The sequence below is a fragment of the Chiloscyllium plagiosum genome, unplaced genomic scaffold, assembly GCF_037043375.1.
Source record: "Chiloscyllium plagiosum isolate Xiang-an unplaced genomic scaffold, Cpla_swu_hap1 HiC_scaffold_38, whole genome shotgun sequence".
NCBI classification, from domain to species: Eukaryota; Metazoa; Chordata; class Chondrichthyes; order Orectolobiformes; family Hemiscylliidae; genus Chiloscyllium; species Chiloscyllium plagiosum.
In genome coordinates, this window is record NW_028270176.1 from 31,604,719 (window position 1) to 31,627,925 (window position 23,207).

The 23,207-nt window shown below is 44.7% G+C and overlaps 1 protein-coding gene across 1 annotated transcript in view; it reads left to right on the plus strand.

Moving 5' to 3' along the window:
* The window catches only part of LOC122547426 (putative G protein-coupled receptor 139), a 33,484-nt gene extending 16,152 nt beyond the window's left edge, over positions 1-17,332 (plus strand). Inside the window, exon 2 of the mRNA XM_087980921.1 lies at positions 16,422-17,332. Coding sequence (XP_087837047.1) covers positions 16,422-17,332 — 911 coding nt within the window. The remainder of the gene's footprint in view (positions 1-16,421) is intronic.
* The last annotated feature ends 5,875 nt before the right edge of the window (positions 17,333-23,207 follow it).

Here is a 23,207-nt window from a genome sequence, read left to right on the forward strand (position 1 = left end):
TAGCTGACAGCTCTCCCTCACCTCTCCTCTGCTCTCCCTGAAAACCCACTGTTGAAAGGGACAATTGAACCCCACTTTCAGAGACCCAGAAAGGGTGAATTCTGAAGCCCACTGGTGTGGCATGTCATTCAGTCAGATGGTGCAGCCCAATTTTCCTCATTCACCCTTTGTCTGTTTGTGCAAGAGAATTGTGTCCGTGCTAACAATGCATGATGCAATTCATTCCCAGCATGGTTAGTGATTGGGGGGAAGGTTTCCAGATCCCTACTCTGCCTGAATGATTGAGGTACTTTATGATATCAGTCCTTCCTTGCACTTGGCTCACATTTTAGGACTATTTGCCCCACCCACACACCCGTTCCTGTTTCCCCCTTTCCACACACATAATTCCATCCTTTACCTCCTCCTGTCATTCAGCTGAATCCACACTGTACATTCTCCAAAGGCCAGTACCATCTTCCTGAGGAGCGGTCCCTTACACAGTGATGAACTTACACAGATCAAGTGTAACCATGGGTTTATCAAACTGAAGCCTAACTGGGTTCCCTTTCCATTCCAAACACTATTGAGAAATGTTAACACTGCAGTGACTGTCTTGAATGTTTCTTGAATTCCTCGTCCTGATTGTCACGCGTGGATAGATGTATCTGCTTTCTTGGTGCAATGTTGAATTCTTATTTTGTAAAAAGTACCACACTGACCTTCCTGTGAGCCAAGGAACTTCCTACTGTTAGATTGCACGAAAAGTCAAAATTTCAGTCTCTCTGCCAGATGGAAAGTCATATTTTCATACTTTGTGACAAGGTGGGGGGAGGGAGGGGATGGTACACACTGCTGTTACTGAGCGTCGGTGGGGGAGGGAGGGGATGGTACACACTGCTGTTACTGAGCATCGGTGGGGGGAGAGAGGGGATGGTACACACTGCTGTTACTGAGCGTCGGTGGGGTGAGGGAGGGGATGGTACACACTGCTGTTACTGAGCATCAGTGGGGGGAGGGAGGGGATGGTACACACTGCTGTTACTGAGCATCAGTGGGGGGAGGGAGGGGATGGTACACACTGCTGTTACTGAGCATCGGTGGGGGGAGAGAGGGGATGGTACACACTGCTGTTACTGAGCGTCGGTGGGGTGAGGGAGGGGATGGTACACACTGCTGTTACTGAGCATCAGTGGGGGGAGGGAGGGGATGGTACACACTGCTGTTACTGAGCATCAGTGGGGGGAGGGAGGGGATGGTACACACTGCTGTTACTGAGGGTCGGTGGGGGGTGGAGGGGATGGTACACACTGCTGTTACTGAGCGTCGGTGGGGGGAGGGAGGGGATGGTACACACTGCTGTTACTGAGGGTGGAGGGGATGGTACACACTGCTGTTACTGAGCGTCGGTGGGGGGAGGGAGGGGATGGTACACACTGCTGTTACTGAGCGTCGGTGGGGGGTGGAGGGGATGGTACACACTGCTGTTACTGAGGGTCGGTGGGGGAGGGAGGGGATGGTACACACTGCTGTTACTGAGGGTCGGTGGGGGGAGGGAGGGGATGGTACACACTGCTGTTACTGAGCGTCGGTGGGGGGAGGGACGGGATGGTACACACTGCTGTTACTGAGTGTCGGTGGGGGGAGGGAGGGGATGGTACACACTGCTGTTACTGAGCATTGGTGGGGGATGGAAGCTCTGGAATATCTTCCACACCCTTTCCCCTCTTCTCTCGTTCAAACTCCGTGACCACTCCCCTAACATTTCCGCTTGTGGCTCAGTGACAGCCTTTGCTTTATCACGCTCCAGTGAAGTTGTTTCATGTTACTGAAAGTTACTCCACAAGTGTACATTGTTGTTGCTGTTCATTTGCATGCCCCGTCAAATCACCTCAACCACAGTGGCCACTCCATACAGTTTGTTTCCGGATCAAAACTGTCATATTTAAAGCTACCTTCCATCTGCATTACTTATGGAAAGATAGATTATAGGAAAAGCAGTCGGCCATTCGGCCCTTCAAGCCTGCTACATGTTCAGTGTGACCTTGGCTGATCATATAAATCAGTCCCCTGTTCCCACTTTCTCCCCATGTTTTTTGGCCCTTTGAGCTCTGAGAATTATATCTAACACCTTGAAAACATTCAATATTTTGGCCTCAACTAGTTTCTGTGGGCGAGAATTCCACAGGGACCCCCCCCCCACTCTCTGGGTGAAGACATTTCTCCTCATCACAGTCCTAAAGGGCCTACCCCATATCTTTAGCCTGTGACTCCTCGATTCTGGTCTCCCCCGTCATTTGGAACATCCTTCTTGCGTCTACCGTGTCTGGTGTTTGAACTTTTTTGTTTCGTACAAGATTCCCCGGTCTCCATTCTTCCGGTGAATATAATCCAAACTGACCGAACCTTCTCCATGCATCAGTCCTGTCATCCCAGGAATCAGCCTGGGAAATCTTCACTGCACTCTCTCCATCACCAGAGCATCTTTCTTCAGATGCAGAGATCCCAATACTGAATGCGTGGTCTCACGGAGACACTGCACGATTGTAGCGATAAATTGACAAGGATGTTGCCAGGATTCAATGGTCTGAGTTTAGGGAGAGGTTAGACAAGCTAGGATCTTTTTTCTTTCAACAGTAGGAGACTGAGGGGGGGGACCTTAGGTAAAAACAATGATTGCTGATGCTGGAAACCTGAGTCTCGATTAGAGTGATGCTGGAAAAGCACAGCATCCGAGGAGCAGTAAAATCGACGTTTCGGGCAAAAGACCTTCATGTGGGGGGACCTTACCGAAGTGTATAAGATCATGAGAGGCATGGAGAGGGTGAATGCACTCAGTCTTTTCCCCAGGTTGGGGAATCGAGGACTAGAGGGCATCAGTTTAAGGTCAGAGGGGAAAGAATAATAGGGAACCTAAGGGACAACTTTTTTTACACAGAGGGTGGTACGCATATGGAATGAGCTGTCAGAGGAAGTGGTTGAGGCGGGTACATCAACAACATTTGAAAGGTATTTGGACAAATACATGGGTAGGAAAGGATTAAAAGGATATGGGCCAAGTGCGGGGAAATGGGGGGTTAGGATGGACGGACATTTTGGTCAGTGTGGACCAGTTAAAGATGAAAGGGGCTGTCTCTGTGACTCTATCCCTGCTCCTGTACTCAAATACTCACGGGTGCGTCCTGTCGATGTGTAGAAACTTTCAAGCAAGCACCAAGATATGCCCCCTGCATGATGCTGGTTCTCTATTTATCGCTCCCTCACATCCCACCTCACAACCTTGACTTGCTTATGGTCTTGCTTATGCTCTCTGAGTGGTAAAGAACCACTCTCTCCCTATTGCACCTTAAATTACACCTAATTCACATCTCTTTTTCTCTCTTGCCACCATTAACAGCTCAACGGGCATCCACACCATAGATTGTCTACAGAGTGGAAACAGGTCCTTCAGCTCAACAAGTCCACACCGACCCTCCGAAGAGCAACCCACCCAGACCCATTCCCCTGCCCTGTTATTCTACGTTTACTCCTGACTATTGCACCTAACCTGCACATCCCTGGAGCCTATCAGACGATTTCCCATGGCCAACCCACCCTAAAATGCACATCCCTGGACACGATGGGTCAATTTCCCATTACCTATCCACCATAACCTGCACATTCCTGGGCACTATGGGAAAATTTCCCATGGCCAATCCACCTTAACCTGCACATCCCTGGACATTATGGGACAATTTCCCATGACCTATCCACCCTAACCTGCACATCCCTGGGCACTATGGGCAATTTTGCATGGCCAGCCCACCCTAACCTGCACATCCCTGGGCACTATGGGACAATTTCCTATGGCCAATCCACCCTAACCTGCACATCCCTGGGCACGATGGGACAATTTAGGATGGCCAATCCACCCTAACTTGCACATCCCTGGGCACTAAGGGACAATTTCCCATGGCCAATCCACCCTAACCTGCACATCCTGGACACTATGGGACAATTTCCCATGACCTATCCACCCTAACCTGCACATCCCTGGGCACTATAGTACAATTTCCCATGACCAATCCACCCTAACCTGCACATTCCTGGGCACTATGGGACAATTTCCCATGGCCAATCCACCCGAACCTGCACATCCCTGGGTACTATGGGATAATTTCCCATGGCCAACCCACCCTAACCTGCACATCCCTGGACACTATGGGACAATTTCCCATGGCCAGCCCACCCTAACCTGCACATCCCTGGACACTATGTGCCAATTTCCCATGACCAATCTACCCTAACCTGCACATCCCTGGGCACTATGGGACAATTTCCCATGGCCAATCCACCCTAACCTGCACATCCCTGGGCACTATGGGACAATTTTCCATTGCCAATCCACCCTAACCTGCACATCCCTGGGTACTATGGGACAATTTAACATGGCCAATCCACCCTAACCCATACACCTTTGGCTTGTGAGCGAAAACTGGAGGACCCAGAGGAAGCCCACACAGACAGAAGGAGAGTTTGCAAATCTCACACAGACATGGGTGGAATTGAACCAATGTTCCTAATGCCATGAGACCGCAGTGCTAACCACTGAGCCACCACACCATTTAGTACAATGTTTGTGATGTCGCCCTTAAAGAGTACACGGAAGCAGATACTAACAGATAGTTTCAACACAATTCATTGTGTGCCAGTGGGTGAAAGTGTGTACTGTGTGAGTCCCAGTGGACAAAATTCCTCATCAACCCTGTACTGCAGGTAATAAGAAAGGCAGAATCTCTCTCTCTCTCTCTTTACTAAAAACAATGACTGCAGATGCTGGAATACAGATTCTGGATTAGTGTGGTGCTGGAAAAGCACAGCAGTTCAGGCAGCATCCGAGGAGCATGCAAATCGACGTTTCGGGCAAAAGCCCTTCAGGAATTCCTGATGAAGGGCTTTTGCCCGAAACATTGATTTTCCTGCTTCTCGGATGCTGCCTGAACTGCTGTGTGTTTCCAGCACCACTCTCTCTCTTTGCCAGAAGCCGGAAACTGCAGTTTGAAAGGACACAGCACAAAGGCCATTCACCCGTTCACGTGACCTGCAAGCATCTTGAATCAACTGTTGTGACTCTCTGAGGTAAAGCGGTAAAGTCATCACTGTCCTGGAAGACTAGAGGGCTGACCACTAATTGGGAATTAGGAATCCAGTACCACACTGGTGTCAGCACAAATATAAAAATACATAATCAAACTATCCAAAGTCCCTGATTTAGCAGACTACCAAACCCAGACGTTTATTTATTGTAAATAGATTGTTCTTGACTGCTGGTCGAAAAGAAGCAAGAATTATTAACCTTTAATTCTCTTTAACACCAATTCTACACGTTCCAATAAAAATTCCATGCACATAGAAGCAGATGCACAAGGCGAGAAGATAAGACAGAAATAAGACAAGTAATTACCAGTAAAGCAGAGTCCTGGCACCAGTCCGGGTGTCATTTCAATGCTCTCCTTCAGTCTTCTTCTGATTCCTTTCAACTGTTTGAGGATGATACAAGGTGTGAATACACCACAGCATGACATTTTAAAAGCAAACTCATCCTTTCAGAGTACCTGAAGTAATTTTGATTTACCCATTTTCCTTTTCAATTAGAGTTTTTATGGGGGTGGAAGAATAACTTGTTGCTTGGGATCTCCTTTTACTCCCTTTTACTCACAGAAAGGAGTGAGATGGTTTCTCCTGCACTGGCTGGACATGCTTCATTGTCCAAACATAAAACTGTCGCCGATTTCCCAGGAACCAATCAGGCGGTTGTTACTATGCTGAGTCCTCTTGAACACACACAAGCAGCTGTGGTTGAAAAACCAATCAAAAGGCTGTCACTGAGCAAACTAGCCCCTGGACTCATACTGACCAAATCCAAAGATGTACAGGTTGGGTGAATTGACCATGCTAATTTGCCCTTAGTGTTGAGGGTTGTGTCAGTTAGGGTGGATTGGCCACGCTAAATTGTCCCATAGTGTCCTGGGATGTGCAGGTTAGGGTGGATTGTCCAGGGGAAATGGTCCCATAGTGTCCAGGGATGTTCAGGTTAGGGTGGATTGGCCATGCTAACTTATCGGAGAAGGGCTTATGCCCGAAACGTCGATTCTCCTGTTCCCTGGATGCTGCCTGACCTGCTGCGCTTTTCCAGCAACACATTTTCATGCTAACTTATCCGAAAGTGTCCAGGGATGTGCAGGTCAGGGTGGATTGGCCGTGCTAAATTGTCCCATAGAGTCTAGGGATGTGCAGGTTAGGGTGGATTGGCCATGGGAAATTGTCCCATAGTGTCCAGGGATGTGCAGGTAAGGGTGGATTGGACATGCTAAATTGTCCCATAGTGTCCAGGGATGTGCAGGTTAGGGTGGATTGGCCGTGCTAAATTGTCCCATAGTGCCCAGGGATGTGCAGGTTAGGGTGGGTTGGCCATGGGAAATTGTCCCTTAGTGTCCAGGGATGTGCAGGTTAGGGTGGATTGGCCATGGGAAATTGTCCCACAGTGCCCAGGGATGTGCAGGTTAGGGTGAATCGGCCATGCTACGTTGCCCATTGTGTTCAGGGGCCACATTAGTTAGGGGTTAGTGTAGTGTAGAAGGGGAGTGGGTCAGGGTGGGTAACTCTTTGGAGGGTCGGTGTTGACTTGTTGGGCCAAATGGCCTGTTTCCACACTGTCGGGATTCTATGATTCTATGATTCCAACGGAAGCATCCAGCATTGTATCCTACTGCTTGAATAAGTCCAATTTACAACAAATTCCCACAGATCATTCATTTTCTTAACTGCAATCTGTTTCTCCACTGTCCCTCAGTTTGAAGTGGTAACCTTTTCCATTTTTAGACTCAGTTATAGGAAGGATATTATTAAGCTGGAGAGGGTTCAGAAGAGATTTACCAGGATGTTGCCAGTTTCAGAAGGTTTGAGTTATAAAGAAAGGCTGGGACTTGTTTCATTGGAGTGCAGGAGGTTGGGAGGTGACCTGATAGATGTTTATAAAATAGACCGAGTTCATGATCATTGTCTTTTCCCAAAGGAGGGGAATTTCAAAACTACGGGTGATAATCTTTAAGGTGAGAGGAGAGAGATTTAAAAAAAGACATAAGATGCAAAGTTCATGTGTGGAATGAGCTTCCTGAGGAAGTGGGGGTGGGGGGGGGTGGGGGGGTGGGGTGGGGACAGTTACAACATTTAAAAGACCTTTGGATAAGGACATGAACAGGAAAGGGTTGGAGGGAGATGAGCCAGGACCAGGCAGGGGGGAATAGTTTAGCTTGGGACTATGGTCGGCATGGACTGGTTGGGCCGAAGGGTCTGTTTCCATGCTGTATGACTCTATGATCCAAAAAATAAAAGCTACTGTTACACAATCCACTGTCTGACCAACATTAGGGCTACCACCATCACTCAATGTAATGGTGCCAATGTCCCACCATCTACATGTCACAGAAATCAGAGATTGATCTGTCTACCTTTTCTAACTTGTATTTTCTTTGCCTCTCCCTTCTAATCTTGTTATATTACAGTTAGGCACAAAGATGTCATGTTCTGTGACACATAGCAGGACCCATAAACTTTTGGAATGACTTGAATCACACCATCACCAGACACTGTGCTCAAGGGGTCACAGTGGAGCTGAAACAACTGCCTTATTGCTATTCTATCAGTCAGAAAGGAACACGGTGATTTTGTGTGTAACTGGTTTGTATACTGTGAATTTGTGTTTCAATATATAGACACACACATTCACATAAAAACTCACAAACACACTCTCTCTCTCACACACAGATACACACAGATGCACACACACATATACACAGACATACACTCACTCGCACACGCACACTCAGTCTCACACACACTGACACACTCTCTCCCACACACTCTCACACAAAAAACACAGGCTCACTCACACATTCACACTCACATACATACATACACAAATACACACTCATTCTCTCACCCCCCCCCCCCCCCCCCGCCCTGAGAAACAGATCAGGAAATGACATCACCAACCCAAGGAAACATAAAAACATAAATAAAAAGTGGGCCATACCACCTGTGCTTCACTGGAGGCTCACTGATGATGTCACTTAGTATGGTGACACAACGTCTGAAACCAAACCTTCCAGCTCAGCGAGCAAACCTACATCCACACACAGACACTCACTCATGTACACATACACACATGCACACAGTCACTTGCTCACTCACTCATACACATAGACACATTCATACACATATACCCACTCACACACATTCATACACATATACCCACACACACACACGTATACACACGCACACTCTCACACGCACACACACTCACAGACAACATTTACACTCACTCACTCACATACACACACGAAACATAAAGAATAATGGCTGCAACTCAACACGATGAGGAATAATACCTTATAGAAACAGATTAGGTTACAGAGATGTTTATCTCTATTAAAGAAAGCTACAGAGTTTGCTGCCTGCTTTCTTTTGTGTCATCCCCTCCCTAACATGCCATCACCTTGAAAAATTCAAAGTAACAGACACAGTACCTCTGTACTAAATTCAGCCAACGTTAGGAATGCTCAGCAGATTTGGAGCATCAGTGTAGACAACAACAGAGTAAGTATCTGAGGTGATGCAATCTTGATTAGAATCTGATTTCCAACAGTTGTGGTGTTTCACCCTCATGTTGCCGTGATGACAGACCATTGCACCAAATCACTGAAGGACATATTGACTTGTTACCTCCAGCATGAGTTTTTCAAAAAAAAAAACAACAAGAACCGAGAATGCAAATTTTGAGCAATGCATATATCGACTGCCTGGAAGATCTATCTCGATTATCCCATCCTTGAGCTAGACCTTGGAGTGTCACACATGATGGGTGTTGAGAAATATTTAAATGCAGAAATGCACTGCAAACTGGGTTCCTTAGAGAGAAGTTCTCCTCTGTCAGTGTTTGAACAAGACCGTCGTGTAGATCAAATATGCAGTGTGTTCTGGCACCTCCCTTTAGACAGATCATGGCTACCATTTTCCCTCTTTGTGTGTTTGTGTGCGCGTGTGAAAGTGTGTGTGTGAGTGTGCATGTGTGTGTAAGTGTGTATGTGAGTATGCGTACCTATATGTGAGCGTGTGTGTATGCATGTGTGAGAGAGTGTGTGTGCGCGTGTATGAATGATTTTGTGTGTGCAAATGAATGTGCATGTATGTGTGTGTGTATGAAAAGGTCTTTGTGTATAACCGAATGTGTGAGTGTGTGTGGAAATAAGTGACTGTGTGTAATTGTGATGTGGAGGAGCCAGTGTTGGACTGGGGTGGACAAAGTTAAAAATCACTCAACACCAGGTTTATTTACAAGCACAAACTTTCAGAGCACTGATCCTTCATCAGATGGTTGCGGAGCATAAGAAGAAAATGACATAGAATTCATCACAAAAGATTACAGTGTCATGCAACTGAAATGATATAGTGAACAAATTGGGTGAACAGACCCTGCTAGCTAAGTTCAGTACCCATGACGATGGCCTCAACTGGGACCTTGCGTTTATGTCACACTACAGGTGACCCCATTACACTATACACTCTCACACATACACACACATAGAAGCATACATACACACACACTCTTACATGCTCACACACTCACGCAGACCCTCTGTCTTACACAAGCTCTCTCTCATACGCACACACACACATACACCCCCCTCTTACACTCACACCCATGCACTTACCCTTTCACGGGCATATAATCCATCACACGCACACATTTACTTTACCAAGCTTTCACAGATGCAAACGCACACTGTCTCATGTGCACTCAAACTGACACACACACACTCACATGCACACTCTCACTCTCTCTCTCTCTCTCTCTCTCTCGGCACGCACACACATATATCAGTCAATGGGGTGAAATTGTATTTACAGAATTATATATAGCTCAAAAATGCACAATCTACAGGCAATCAATCCATGTAATATTTTGTAAATTCCATTTTGGAAATAGAACCAGTCTGACTCAAGACTGGGATATAGACAGACTCTAGCCTCACACATTTTAATGCATTGTCTGAGCTGAGGTGTCACCTTTTGTTATAAAACCTTAAGTTATCTCGAGAAGGTGACTTAACAGAAGTTCTGGGATTTACATATTAATGAACCAAAACCTGCAACCCAAAAGATGAAAGACTTAACAACAATCCAGGTTTGTTCAATGTATCATTTCAGTTGCATGACATTGTAATCTTTCACTATAAACTCTGTGTCGTGTTCTCTTATGCTTGACATCCACCTGATGAAGGAGCAGCGCTCCGAAAGCTAGTGCTTCCAAATAAACCTGTTGGACTATAACCTGGTGTTGGGTGATATTTAACTGTGTGTAAATGAGTGCGTATCTAAAGCTGTCCCCTTTCCTTTTGCACCATAGTTGCACAACTGCTCACAAACAGTACAATAAAGGCCCTGCAGTCTATAGTGTACACACTGATTAAAAAAAGCTCCTGATCTATGGTAGGCCCACTTTGCAGTGCTCGGCCAAAAACCTTGAATATTATGACCCCTCAAGTGCTGATCCAAGTCCTTTGGAAATGTTGTGAGGTTTCCTGCCTCAATTCCCCCCCTCATGCAGTACATTCCAGATCCCTACCACTCTCTGGGTGATATTCCTTTACACCAAAACCCCTCAAAACCTCCTGTCTTTCACTTTAAAATGATGCCCCCCCACCCCCCCTCGTTGTTGATCCTTCAATTAAGGGGAGCAGCGGCTTTATCACCTCCAAATATTGACACTTCCAGCCTCACCCAACACAACGGGCATTTCATCCCATTGCCTTCTCTTGATGACGACATCGTTTTAAAGTGAAAGACAAGAGGTTTTGATGAGTTTTGGTGGAAAAGAATTTCACTCAGAGGATGGTAGGAATCTGGAATGTACTGCATGAGTGGAGTGTTGAGGCAGGGAACCTCATAACCTTCAAGAAAGACTTGGATCAGCACTTGAGGTGTCATAATATTCAAGGCTTTGGGCCTAGTGCTAGGAAGTGGGTCTAACATAGATTTAGAGCCTTTTTTTTTAAATCAGTGTAGACTCTATAGACTGTAGGGCCCTTATTGTACTGTTTAAAAGTAAAATTATTTGTGAGCAGTTGTGCAAAGATAGTGCAAGAGAAAAGAGGACAGTTTTGGACATACAAACACTTCCACGCAGTCAGACACAAAGCTGGTCCTTTTCCTCAAAATGACTGTGTCCTTGATTTTCTCAGAGGGGCCGTGAACAACAGCCCACTCTGAAACGGCTGAGTTGATGCAGAGATGAATGGTTTATTGGGGCACTTTTTGTTTACCCTCAAACAGATGATACCTCAGGCCAAATGCTTTCATGTTTTAGAAATGACTTGTATAATGAAAGGGGATTGGCCTGTCCTGGCAGTTGAGGTTTATTGGTTCAGTTCCGCAGTTGTATGTGTAAAGAAAGGCTGTGTACTGTCGTTCCTTCTGCCCGTGTGATTTTGAGCTGTGAGTTGCCTGTGTTTTGCTGTTTGTGTTAAGGGATGTGTGTATTTTCGGAACAACATCATTAAGTCGGGTTTGGATAGGATAAGTTATCGGGCATTCTATTTTCTGTTTTTTGTGTTTCATTCCGTAATTTTGTCAATATTTTTTGTGTGTTTAAAACTTGGCAGTCCACCCCGATAATTTACATCATGAATATCCACTATACACCTGCCTAAACAAACAGCAAAGTTACGGTCTAGGCTGCCTCCTTAAAGAGGGGGTCTGGCCTTGTCCATAACAGATGGGACTCAAAGATGGGTCTGATCATCTTTTTTAACATTTGTGGTGTTTGAACATGACTAATCTGTGTGATATTTATAAACAAGCACATGGTTGCTGGTGAGTGAGAACCCCCCCCTTCATAACTGGAGTACTTGCCACACACTCTCGTCAAGGGGTTTCACGATGGGAGAGAGAATAAGCTTAACACTATCCCATTATTCAGTAAGGACTACAATGGTCTGGTGTCTGACTGATTTGCATGTTGCAAATTTATCCTCCAAAACACAAACAGGATGAGGAATCAATGACTGGAATTGGTTGTGATGAGCGATGTTAGCTTATAGAAATGGGTTAAGATCCAAATACTGATCCCTTTAAAAAAAAACTCTGGAGCTGTCCATCTCTTTCTGCTTTTCTCATTGACTCCCTGAAAGGAATTGCCTTGAAAGGATATTAAGTAGATCATTATATCTCTGCATTTAGATGTTAAAATCTGAAAATAGTGGAAAGGCTCAGCAAGTCAGAAAGCAATTGGACACGACGCAGTTCATCTTCTTGAGCAAATGAGTGAGTATTGGATCTTGCTGTGAAATGGATCTGTTGTGACTTGGTTCACCTCTAAAGAGAGAAGATGCTGAGCATTGTATTCCTAGTGCATAACACTGTAAGAAGTAGGAACATGAGTAGGCCTTTCAGCCCCTCGAGCCTGTTGCATCAATGAATAGAATCATGACATCTCTCACACCCAACTTCCTGCCCTTGTCCCATACATCTTGATTTCCCAACTCATCTGGTATCTAATCAATATGGGTGGCTTGTCTCTTAAGTCATAACTTTGATCAACAGGATCACAGCAAAATATATATCCTTTCACTTTTGTTCCAAAATTTGTTTGACATGTTGGCATCTCTGGCTAGACCAGCATTTATTACCAATGGGGCGGCACGGTGGCTCAGTGGTTAGCATTGCTGTCTCACAGCACCAGGGTCCCAGGTTCGATTCCAGTCTTGGCAACTTTCTGTGTGGAGTTTGCACATTCTCCCCGTGTCTGCGTGGGCTTCCTCCGGATGCTCCGCTTTCCTCCCACAATCCAAAGATGTGCAGGTCAGGTGAATTGGCCATGCTAAATTGCCCATAGTGCTAGGTGCATTCGCCAGAGGGAAATGGGTCTGGGTGGGTTGCTCTTTGGAGGGTCGGTGTGGACATGTTGGGCCGAAGGGCCTGTTTCCACACTGTAGGGAATCTAATCTAATCCCCAATTGCCCAGAGGACAGTTAAGAGTCAATGACATCGCTGGTGGAGCCACATGCCGGCCAGACTAGTTAAGGGGCAACTGTCACTAGGGGGTAGCAGTGAACCAGTTGGTTCTTAAATCACAATCAATTGGAAGAGATATTTTATTTCAAATGTTTTTTTTTAAAAAATGAACACATATTTCACCACATTTCATGGTGGGATTTGAACAACAGCTGGGGATTCTAACAGAAAACAGAAATTGCTAGAAAAGCTCGGCAGGTGTGGCAGTGTCTGTGGAAAGAAATCAGAGGTAACATTTTGGGTTGAGTGATACTTCCTTGGAATTGGGGATCCCAGTCCAGTGACAGTATCACTACACCACAGCCTTCTGTTTAACACATCAGATTTATTTGGGAGCTCCCTCTCTCTTGGGCTCACAAGTCTGGGTGTCGTCTATTCCATTGACAATAGCATACCCAGTGCTTGACATGTGAAGTAAAAATAGAAAGAGTGTTTTTTTTTTAAAAAACCTGTGAAAGCCAGTGCTGAAAGAATCAGATTGAGAAACAAACACATTGGAGAGTTAATGAGAGTCCTTTGGGAATTCACTTCAGAAACAGTTCCATTTCGATGTAATAAAAAATACCAGAGCTGAGGGAATTCACAAAATGATAAGGCAGTCTTAGTGTGGTGTCCAATGTACTGGATTGACAGTGACTGTGCCACAAGGGGTTTACCTGGCTGTATAAGTAAGGCGGCCTTTTTAACTTGGGAATCTGAACTGTAGATTTGGTGAATAGGATTGCTTATCGTGAACAATGCAAGGACCAATAATACTGCAGATCCTAAATGTTTTCTTTCATTTCCTCACCGTTGTCTGTGTTCCAGGTGAGCTGATCCTTCTCCTTCATTAAATGAGTGTATTTCTACCTGTGTTCCTGGGTAAGATATTTGATGAATGATATATTGTTATAGAGTTTCACAGACCCTTCAGCCCAACCCGTCTGTGCTGACCAGGTTTCCTAAACTAAACTAGTCCCATTTGCCTACATTTGTCCCATATCCTTCTGAACCTGTCTTATTCATGTAGCTGTGCAAACGTTTTTAAAATGTTGTAATTGTACCCACCTCCATCACTTACTCTTTCAGTTTGAGCCAACCTCTGTGTGAAAAAGTTGCCTCTCTAGTCCCTTTTCTATCTTTCCCCTCTCACCTGAAACTTATGCCCCCTTGTATTGAATTCCCCAAACTGGGGCAAGGACTTTGTCTATTTATCCTATCCATACCCCTCATGATTTTATAAACCTCAATAAGGTCACCCCTCAGCCTCTGATGCTCCAGGGAGAAAAGTCCCAGCCTAACCAAACTCTCCATATAACTCAAACCCTTCAATCGGGATAACATCCTTGTAAATATGTTTTGTTAGTTGTCTATGTCATGCTCCAGATGGGGTGCTGGAGAGTGAACAGAATGGTTCCAGGGATTAAAAAAAAACCTTACGGAGCCATAGAGTCTTTGAGATATACAGCAGGGAAACAGACTCTTCAGTCCAACTTGTCCATCCAACCAGATAATCTTAATACCTGTAAATCTGGTCGTATTTGCCAGCATTGGATCCAAATCCCTTGAAACCAATCCAGATGCATTTAAATATTGTAATTGTACCAGCCTCCACCACTTCCTCTGGCAGCTCATTCCATTCACACACGACCCTCTGTGTGAAAATGTTGCCCCTTATGTCCCTTTTATATCTTTCCCCTCTCACCCTAAGCCTATGCCCTCCAGTTCTGGACTCCCTCATCGCAGGGAAAAGACCTTCTCTATTCACCTGGTCCATGCCCCTCATGGTTTTATAAACTATTGTAATATCTCCCCTCAGCACCCGACGCTCCAGAGAAACCAACCCCAGCCTATCTAGCCTCTCCCGAGAGCTCAAACCCTCCAAACTTGGCAACATCCTTATAAATGTTTTCGGAACCCTTTCAAGTTTTGCATCACCCTTCATGTAGCAGGGAGACCAGAATTTCACACAATATTCCAAAAGTGGCCTAGCCAATGTCCTATACAGTTGCAACATGACCTCCCAACTCTTGTACTCAATACCCTGACCAATAAAGGAAAGCATACCAAACGCCTTCTTCACTATCCTATCTACCTGTGACTCTACTTTTGAAAAACTATGAACCTGCACTCCAAAGTCTTTTTGTTCAGCAACACTCCCCAGGACCTTACCATTAAGTGTATAAGTCCTGCCCTGGTTTGCCTTTCCAAAATGAAGTACCTCATAGACATTTATCTAAATTCAACTCTATCTGCCTCTCCTCGCTCGGCCCTTTGTGAAGGTGGTTTTAGATCCCCTCAGGCAGTGTTCATCTGATGGGAGAAGAGAGGGTCTTTCCTATTTGAACAGTCACCTGTGCAGACTGTGGAAGTCATTTGATGGAAATCACTTTCACCAGAACTTAGAAAAAAAACAAAGCCCCAGACATAACTTTTGTACAACTTGGAATAGTGGGTCCAGTCAGATCCTTCCTGCACATATGGCATCCTATTCCCTTCCGCATGCTGTGGGTGGGGTAAGAGACCAGTGTTCACTTCCTTAAGGGATGTGCCTCTCAAAAGGAAATCTGGATATATTTAATTCATTGTCGCTAGCTCGGTGCCATTTATTTTCCGTTCCAAATTTTTCAAAGGGCAGTTAAGAGTCAACCACATTGCTGTGGATCTGTAGTCACATGTGGACCAGACTGGGTAAAGGTGACAGGTTTCCATCCCTAAAAGGCATAAATGAACCAGTTGGGTTTTTCCTGATAATCAGCTGTACCCAAGACACACACTGAGATTAGCAGAAGTAGGAAGGTCTGCTATTACACGACGTTGTGCTCCTCTGTGGTCTCGTGCTATAGAAAATTGTACTATAGAAGATCGCTGTTGGAAAATCACTATACCCATTTAGTAGAAACTCGCGTGATCCAAACAACATCCACTATTCATCAATTGTGTTATTGTTAATTTGCACTGTGTTATAGCAGAATGACCTGAACTTAGAACAAGGAAGGAATACATTTCAAAACGTTGTTGGATTTTGAAGCACTTTCGGAAGTTTGGAGGTGATGAAAAGTGTTTGCAAACGTTAAGATACTTTTTTCTAAATCCAAAATGCTCACACTGGTTTAGCCTGTTGGTATTTTCTACCAACATTTCTGTATTTTATCCTGATGCAGGTAAAGTTAATGAGATTGGTTCAATAGTTTTGAAACCACTGGAAAACTGCAATTTGATTTGCCTGACTATGCTTAATATTAACTTTGGCTATTTTATATGATGGACGAACTCTTTCTTTGTACCACAATGTAACAATGATGCTCCATCTTCTTTAATATTCATCAACGTCTGAACTTATCTTACAGCTAATTTGATGACGATTATGGTTCTCTCTCAGGGAAAGTGCGGGGTCACTAAAGGTATATCCATCTACCTAATGTCCATGGCAATGGCGGATCTACTGGCCGTTCTCTTCTGTGTCATCATCGATGTACTCTGTTATGAGTATTTCCCATTCTCCTTCCTCTTCTATAGAGCGGTGTGTAGTGCAAATGCCATACTGGGCTATGCTGCTATTGACTGCTCCGTCTGGTTGACCATCACTTTTACCTTTGACCGCTTTGTAGCCATTTGCTGCCACAATCTGAAAGCCAGATATTGCTCTGAGAAAACAGCAGCAGCCGTGGTAAGCACTGTTTGCCTGGTGAACATTTTGAGGAACATCCCATTTTACTTTAAGTACCAACCATATGGCACATGGGGTGGTGTACCCTCGGGCTGTGACATCAGACCAGAGTTCTTCATCTTGCCAGGATGGGTGGCATTTTTCTGGCTCCATCACCTGCTGAACCCATTGATCCCCTACCTCCTGATCCTGCTGTTCAATGCTCTGACCGTCAGGCACATTGTCTTGGCAAATCGGGCACGCAGGGGTCTTCGAGCTCCCAGTAACAGGCACCAGAGAGGAGATGCAGAGATGGTCAACAGGCGGAAATCCATCATCCTGCTGTTTGTTGTCTCGGGCAGTTTTATATTGTTGTGGATGACCAAGATCAGTGTTTTCTTACTGATGGAGATTACCAACAACCATTTTTACCCCAGTTATGACCATCCTGTTATGATCGCTGATATATCAGGGACTATGCTCTTCTACCTGAGCTCCTGTACAAACACTGCCCTTTATGCTCTGACCCAGAGTAAATTCAGAGAGGAGCTGAAGAGGGCTCTGAAATATCCTTTTACTCTCATCCGTGAATTACTCCCTGCATTCAGGTAACAAATGTGGTTAGATCTCGAGCCACATCTCACAAAAGTGCAGAGAATACTGGAGAAATGCAGTAGTTAAAAGCTCAGTAAGTTAGTGTTAAGGGCTTAGATGGGGTGGAATTTGTTAAGTGCTCTCAGCCAAATTTCCTCAAGCATTGTACAGCGAGTCCTACTCTGAAAGGGGCAAAACTCGACCTACTCCTGGAAAATTGGGCAGGACTGAGGTGGCAGTGTGGGGAGAACTCTGGGACCTGTACCCATAGTTCTATTAATTTTAAAATAGTTATGACGAGGAAGAAAACTGATCCATCGGTTCAAATTCTAAACTGTGGCAAGGTGAATTTTGATGGAATTAGACCGGAGCTGGCAGGGGTTAATTGGAGTAGTTTGTTTGCAGGCAAAGGGACCTCTGCCAAGTGGGAGGCCTGTCAAAGTGGGATAGCTAGACTTCAAGGTCAATAAGTTCCCATGAGGGTGACAGACAAGTTTGGGAGGAATAGGGAGCCCTGTATGACAAGAGATATTGAGGATTTGACCGGAAAAAGAAAAGAGGTATGGTTCACATACAGGCAGCTGGGATCTTGGGAATCCCTGGAGGTATACAGGGAATACAGGAGTTTACCGAAAAAGGAAATCAGGAGGGTGTAAAGGCGACACAAGATAGCCTTGGCTAAGAAGATTAGGGTGAATCCAAAGAGGTTCTTTTAGTATATTAAAGGAAAAAGAATATTCAGAGGGAGAACGGAACCTCTCAAGGACCTAAGTCCTCAATGACTATTTCTTTTCTGTGTTTACCATGGAGAAAGACCTGAAGACTTGGGAACCTGGGCAAGTTAGTGGTGATATCTTCGGGACGGTCCGTATCAAGTCGAGGAAGTGTTAGATTTATTAGAAGGTATGAAGGTGGATAAATCTCCTGGTCCTGACCAGATATATCCAAGAGAACTACAAGAGGCTAGAGAAGAAATCATTGGGGTCCTGGCTGATGTAAAAGCAATGCTGTTAGCCATGGGTCAGGTCCCAGAAGACTGAAGGGTGGCAAATGTTGTGCTATTATTCAAGCAGGGCTGCAAAGAAAAACCTGGGGCCTATAAATAATCTATGGTGGGTAAGTTACTTGAGAGGATTCTGAGACATAAGATACACATGCGTTTGCAAAGACAGGGTTTGATTAGAAATAGTCAGCATGGCTTTGTGAGTGAGAGATCATACCTCACAAATTTGTTAGATGAAGTGACCAGGGAGGTTAACAAGGACAGGATGATAGATTAGATTAGATTACAGTGTGGAAACAGGCCCTTCGGCCTAACAAGTCCACACTGACCCGCCGAAGCGCAACCCACCCATACCCCTATATTTACCCCTTACCTAACACTATGGGCAATTTAGAATGGCCAATTCACTTGACCTGCACATCTTTGGACTGTGGGAGGAAACCGGAGCACCCGGAGGAAACCCACGCAGACACGGGAAGAACGTGCAAACTCCACACAGTCAGTCGCCTGAGTCGGGAATTGAACCCGGGTCTCTGGCGCTGTGAGGCAGCAGTGCTAACCACTGTGCCACCGTGCCGCCCACATAGATGTAATCTATATGGATTTCAGCAGGGAGTTTGAGAAGCTTCTATATTGTAGGCTGCTCTGAAAGGTTAGATTGCATGGAATCCAGGGGGATTTGGCAAATTTGATACACAATTGGCTTGATGATAGGAAGCAGAGGGTAATAATGGAAATATGCTTGGCAGACTGGAGGCCTGTGACTAATGGAGTGCCTCAGGCTTTGATGCTGGGTCCATCGTTATCCATATCAATGATTTGGATGAGAATGTACAAGGCATGATTAGTAAGCTTGCTGATGACACTAAAATAGGTGCTATCGTGGACAGTGAGGAAGGTTTTCAGAAATTACAGCAGGACCTTGATCAGCTGGGAAGTGGTCCCAGAAATAGCAAATGAAGTTTAACACAGATGAGCATGAAGTTTTGTGTTTTGGTAAGTCAAGACAAGGTAGGGGTTTCACGGAGAATGCTGGAGCCTTAAGGGTCATAATGGAACAGAGGGAACTGGAGTTCAAGTGCACGGTTCTCTGAAAGTGGAGTTGCAGGTTGACAGGCCAGTGAAGGAGGCTTTTGGCACACTGGCCTTAATCAGTCAGGGCATTGAGTATAGAAGTTGGGAAGTTATGTTGCATTTATACCTGATGTCAGTGAGGCCACACTTTGAGTATTGTGTTCAGTTTTGGTCACCTTATAATAGGAAGGATTTTATTAAACTGGAAAGAATGCAGAAGAAATTTACAAGGGTGATGCCAAGACTCAATTGTCTGAGTTATAGGTTGGGGTTGGGCAAGCAAGGTCTTTTTTCTTTAGAATGTAGGAGACTGACGGCTCACCTTACTGGGGGTGAATAAGATCAAGGGTTGGGGAATCGAGGACTAGAGGGCATTGGTTTAAGGTTAGAGGGGGAAAGAATAAAAGGGAACCTGAGGGGTACGTATATGGAATGAGCTGCCAGTGGTAGTGGTTGAGGCGGGTACACCAACAACATTTAAAAGGCATTTGGACAAATACATGGATAGGGAAGGGTTAGAAGGATATGGGCCAAGTGCAGGGAAATGGGGTGAGAGTGGATGGGCATTTTAGTCGATATGGGCCAGTTTGGCCTGTCACTGTGCTGTAGAATTCTATGATTCTATGGCTCTAAATCCTGAAGAGTCAAAAACACAGTTCTGTCTTCGTCTCCCTGGAAGTGGCCAGAACTGTTGAGTTTCTCTCTGTGTTTGTGTTAGATATCCAGTATCTGCAGTATTTTGGTTTTATTATAAGCAGTTATCCTCCACTGTGCTGGGATTAATTGTAAGTCTATCCAGCCAGTTGACAAAAACCCACAAGCAAAATCCCACCTCTTCCCCATTCACCAACAGCTAACCCGGTCCAAATCGCCATCCATGTTCCCATCCTCTGATCTACTCCCTGTGGATGTGAAATCAATGAGGCACTCACTGTTCTACACACCTTCCTATTTTATTCGCAAAAGCCTATCAGTGCTCTGTGCCATTTCGGTGTCCTTACTGTTAAACTGGCTCATCCAGCCCTGGTGTAAAGTCTGTGATAACAACTTGGAAACTGGGGAGATATGTCCACTCCTCATACCCTCCAATATATGGTTGTGTTATCCCACATCGCAAAGTCCGAATCTCTCAAACCATTACTCCTTCTGCAAAAAAATAAAAAGCCTGTGAGTCTTTTAAAGATTATTATGAAGGAGATAATCCTGTGATAAACAGAATTCAAATCCATTTTGTTGGAATTGTGTGCTTTTACTCAACATGACTGATTGATCTGCAATGTAAAAATCAGAACAGTAACTGTGACTGATCCAGGCTGCCATACCACAGTGGTAGTGTCCCTATCTCTGAGCCAGCAGGCCTGTGTTAAGTGTTGGGTCATAGCATCGCTGAACAAGTTGACTATAAAGTTAAAAAAAGGTAAAAATCCTAAATTGTACCCAGAGAAACTCAACAGGTCTGCACAGAGAGAAACAGAGTTGACGTTTCATGTTTGGTACGAGTATCTTCTTTCAGAACCTGGCTATGACTCTCTCCACTGATGTTTACCAGAGCTGTTCAGATTCTCCAATGATTGGGAAGAATATCCTTGAGGTGAGCTACACATGCCTCCAGAAACACTGAGGAGACCGTTGACTCTGTAGTGCCCTCTGTGAGATGGGGATGTAACTCTACAAGAACAGACACCTGCAGTGCTAGGGTCCTGATGCTGCAACTAATGGCTTTTACTCCGTCTGTAGCTGATGAAGTTCCTTAATAAACTTGTTGACTGAACCTTAACGTTGTCACATTTCTCTCCACGTTGTACCACACAATGGTAAAAGTTTCATAAAAGTTTCATCATACTTCACCCGTAAGCAATAACTAGCCATGACTGAACAACTGAGGTTCTGTAGCACTGAAGGCCAGTGAGTGGGTGGGAAATGGCAGAGTTAACAGAGCGGAATTCTGGGCAGATTCTGAGGTCATGCCAAGCGTGTAGGAAGGGAAACCATTGCAAGCAAGTGTCAACAAAGGGCTGGACGTTGACAAACAGAAGCAGGCCAGGACAAACCATCTGAGATAGGGCATTGAGACAGAGCCTTGAATGAAGGGCCATGTCATTTACTCAGAGTGTAATGATGTTCTCATGGCATTATCGCTGGAATTTTAATCCAGAACCCAGTTAATGTTCTGGGGAACTTGGTTCGAATCCCAACATGGCAGATGGTTTTGAATCTCATACAAATCTAGCATTCTGAGTTGAATTATGACCACGAATCCATTGTCAATTGTTGGAAAAACCCATCAAATTCACTGATGTCCTTTTCGGCAGGTTAAGTACCTGGTCTGGTCAACTTGCGACTCCAGACACACAACAATATGGTTAATGCTTAACTGCCCTCTGGGCAATTAGGGATAGGCAATAAATGGTTATCCAAGCTAGTGATGTCCATGTCCTGTGAATGATTGAAAAAGAGGCAGTGTGCAATAGTGTCCCCTGTAGGATTTCATTGGCAATGACAGTCACCCCACTGTGACAATGATGTGGTAAGCGCAGGATCTAATGGGGGAGCACTAGGCTCCCATCCCAACATTACAGGTCTGGTCGGTGTTCAGTTGTAAGGTTTTGTTGGATCTTCCTTTGTGATTCCAGGAATGTATGTTGTCCCAGAGGCAAGGTTAATAAGTGTCTATCTAATTGAATAAATCTGTCACTATTTCACAGGAGATGACTGTCTCTTAACTAGTGTCATATTTATCATTGACATTTCACTGCCTTTTAGAAGTTAGTACGAAGCTATCTTCTTGAGCTAATGCAATCAAATGCCTTCTGACAGTCTGCTGTCCACTGAAACATCTTGCCTGTCTTTAGCAATTCAGTTAGTGGGGCAGTGACACTGTTAAAATTTGGTAAGAATTTTCGATAAAATCCACTCAATCCCAGTAATCATAGTACTGCTTTTCTTTTGTCGATGATCTGGGAAAATCTCCAATTTCCTTTGATTTTGCATCATGTGGGGCCATTTGTTCATATCCAATAACATGGCCCAGGAAGGTGACTTGGGCTTTGGCAAATACACTTTTAGCCAGGTTTACCACTAAGTCTGCCTTCTGAAGTTAATCGACCAATTCTGATAAATATTCCAAATGTTCCTCCATGCCTGACTAAAAATCACTAGGTCATTGAAAGAAACTACACAATTGGGTAACCGGAAGTGACCTTATTGGTTAATCTCTGAAATGTGACTGGCTCATTTTTCATACCAAAAGGCATGACTTTAAACTGATACAGTTTATTCAGTGTTACAAAAGCCACAATTGCCTTTGCTCTTTCTGACAAAGGTACTTGCCAGTACCCTCTGAGCAACTCCAACGTAGAAATGCAAGTTGCTTGTCCCACCTTATCAACACAGACTTCCAATCGTGGAATTTGAAATGCATCAGTCTTTGTAACTGCATTGACTTTGTGATAGTCTACACATAACCGTTAGATATCATCTCGCTTTGACACCATGACAATGGGTGAGCTCCAGTCACTATAACTCAGTTCGATTATACCACCTTGGAGTATGCATTCTATCTCCTTCTGAACCCGGTGCCAACTTTGGAGGGTTATGCCCTAGGAGGATGTTGCTTAATTGGAACAGCATCTCTTATATCTACAGCATGCATAATTAGGTTAGTATTTCCCAGCTTATTTCTACATATCTCCCCATGTGATTGTAGTAACTCTTTCAGGTCATTTTGATTTTCCTCTGGAAGATAACTCAATAATTTATTCCAATTTTTGACAACTTCTGCATTGTCCCATTTAACTGGAGGAATGCCCAATTTAG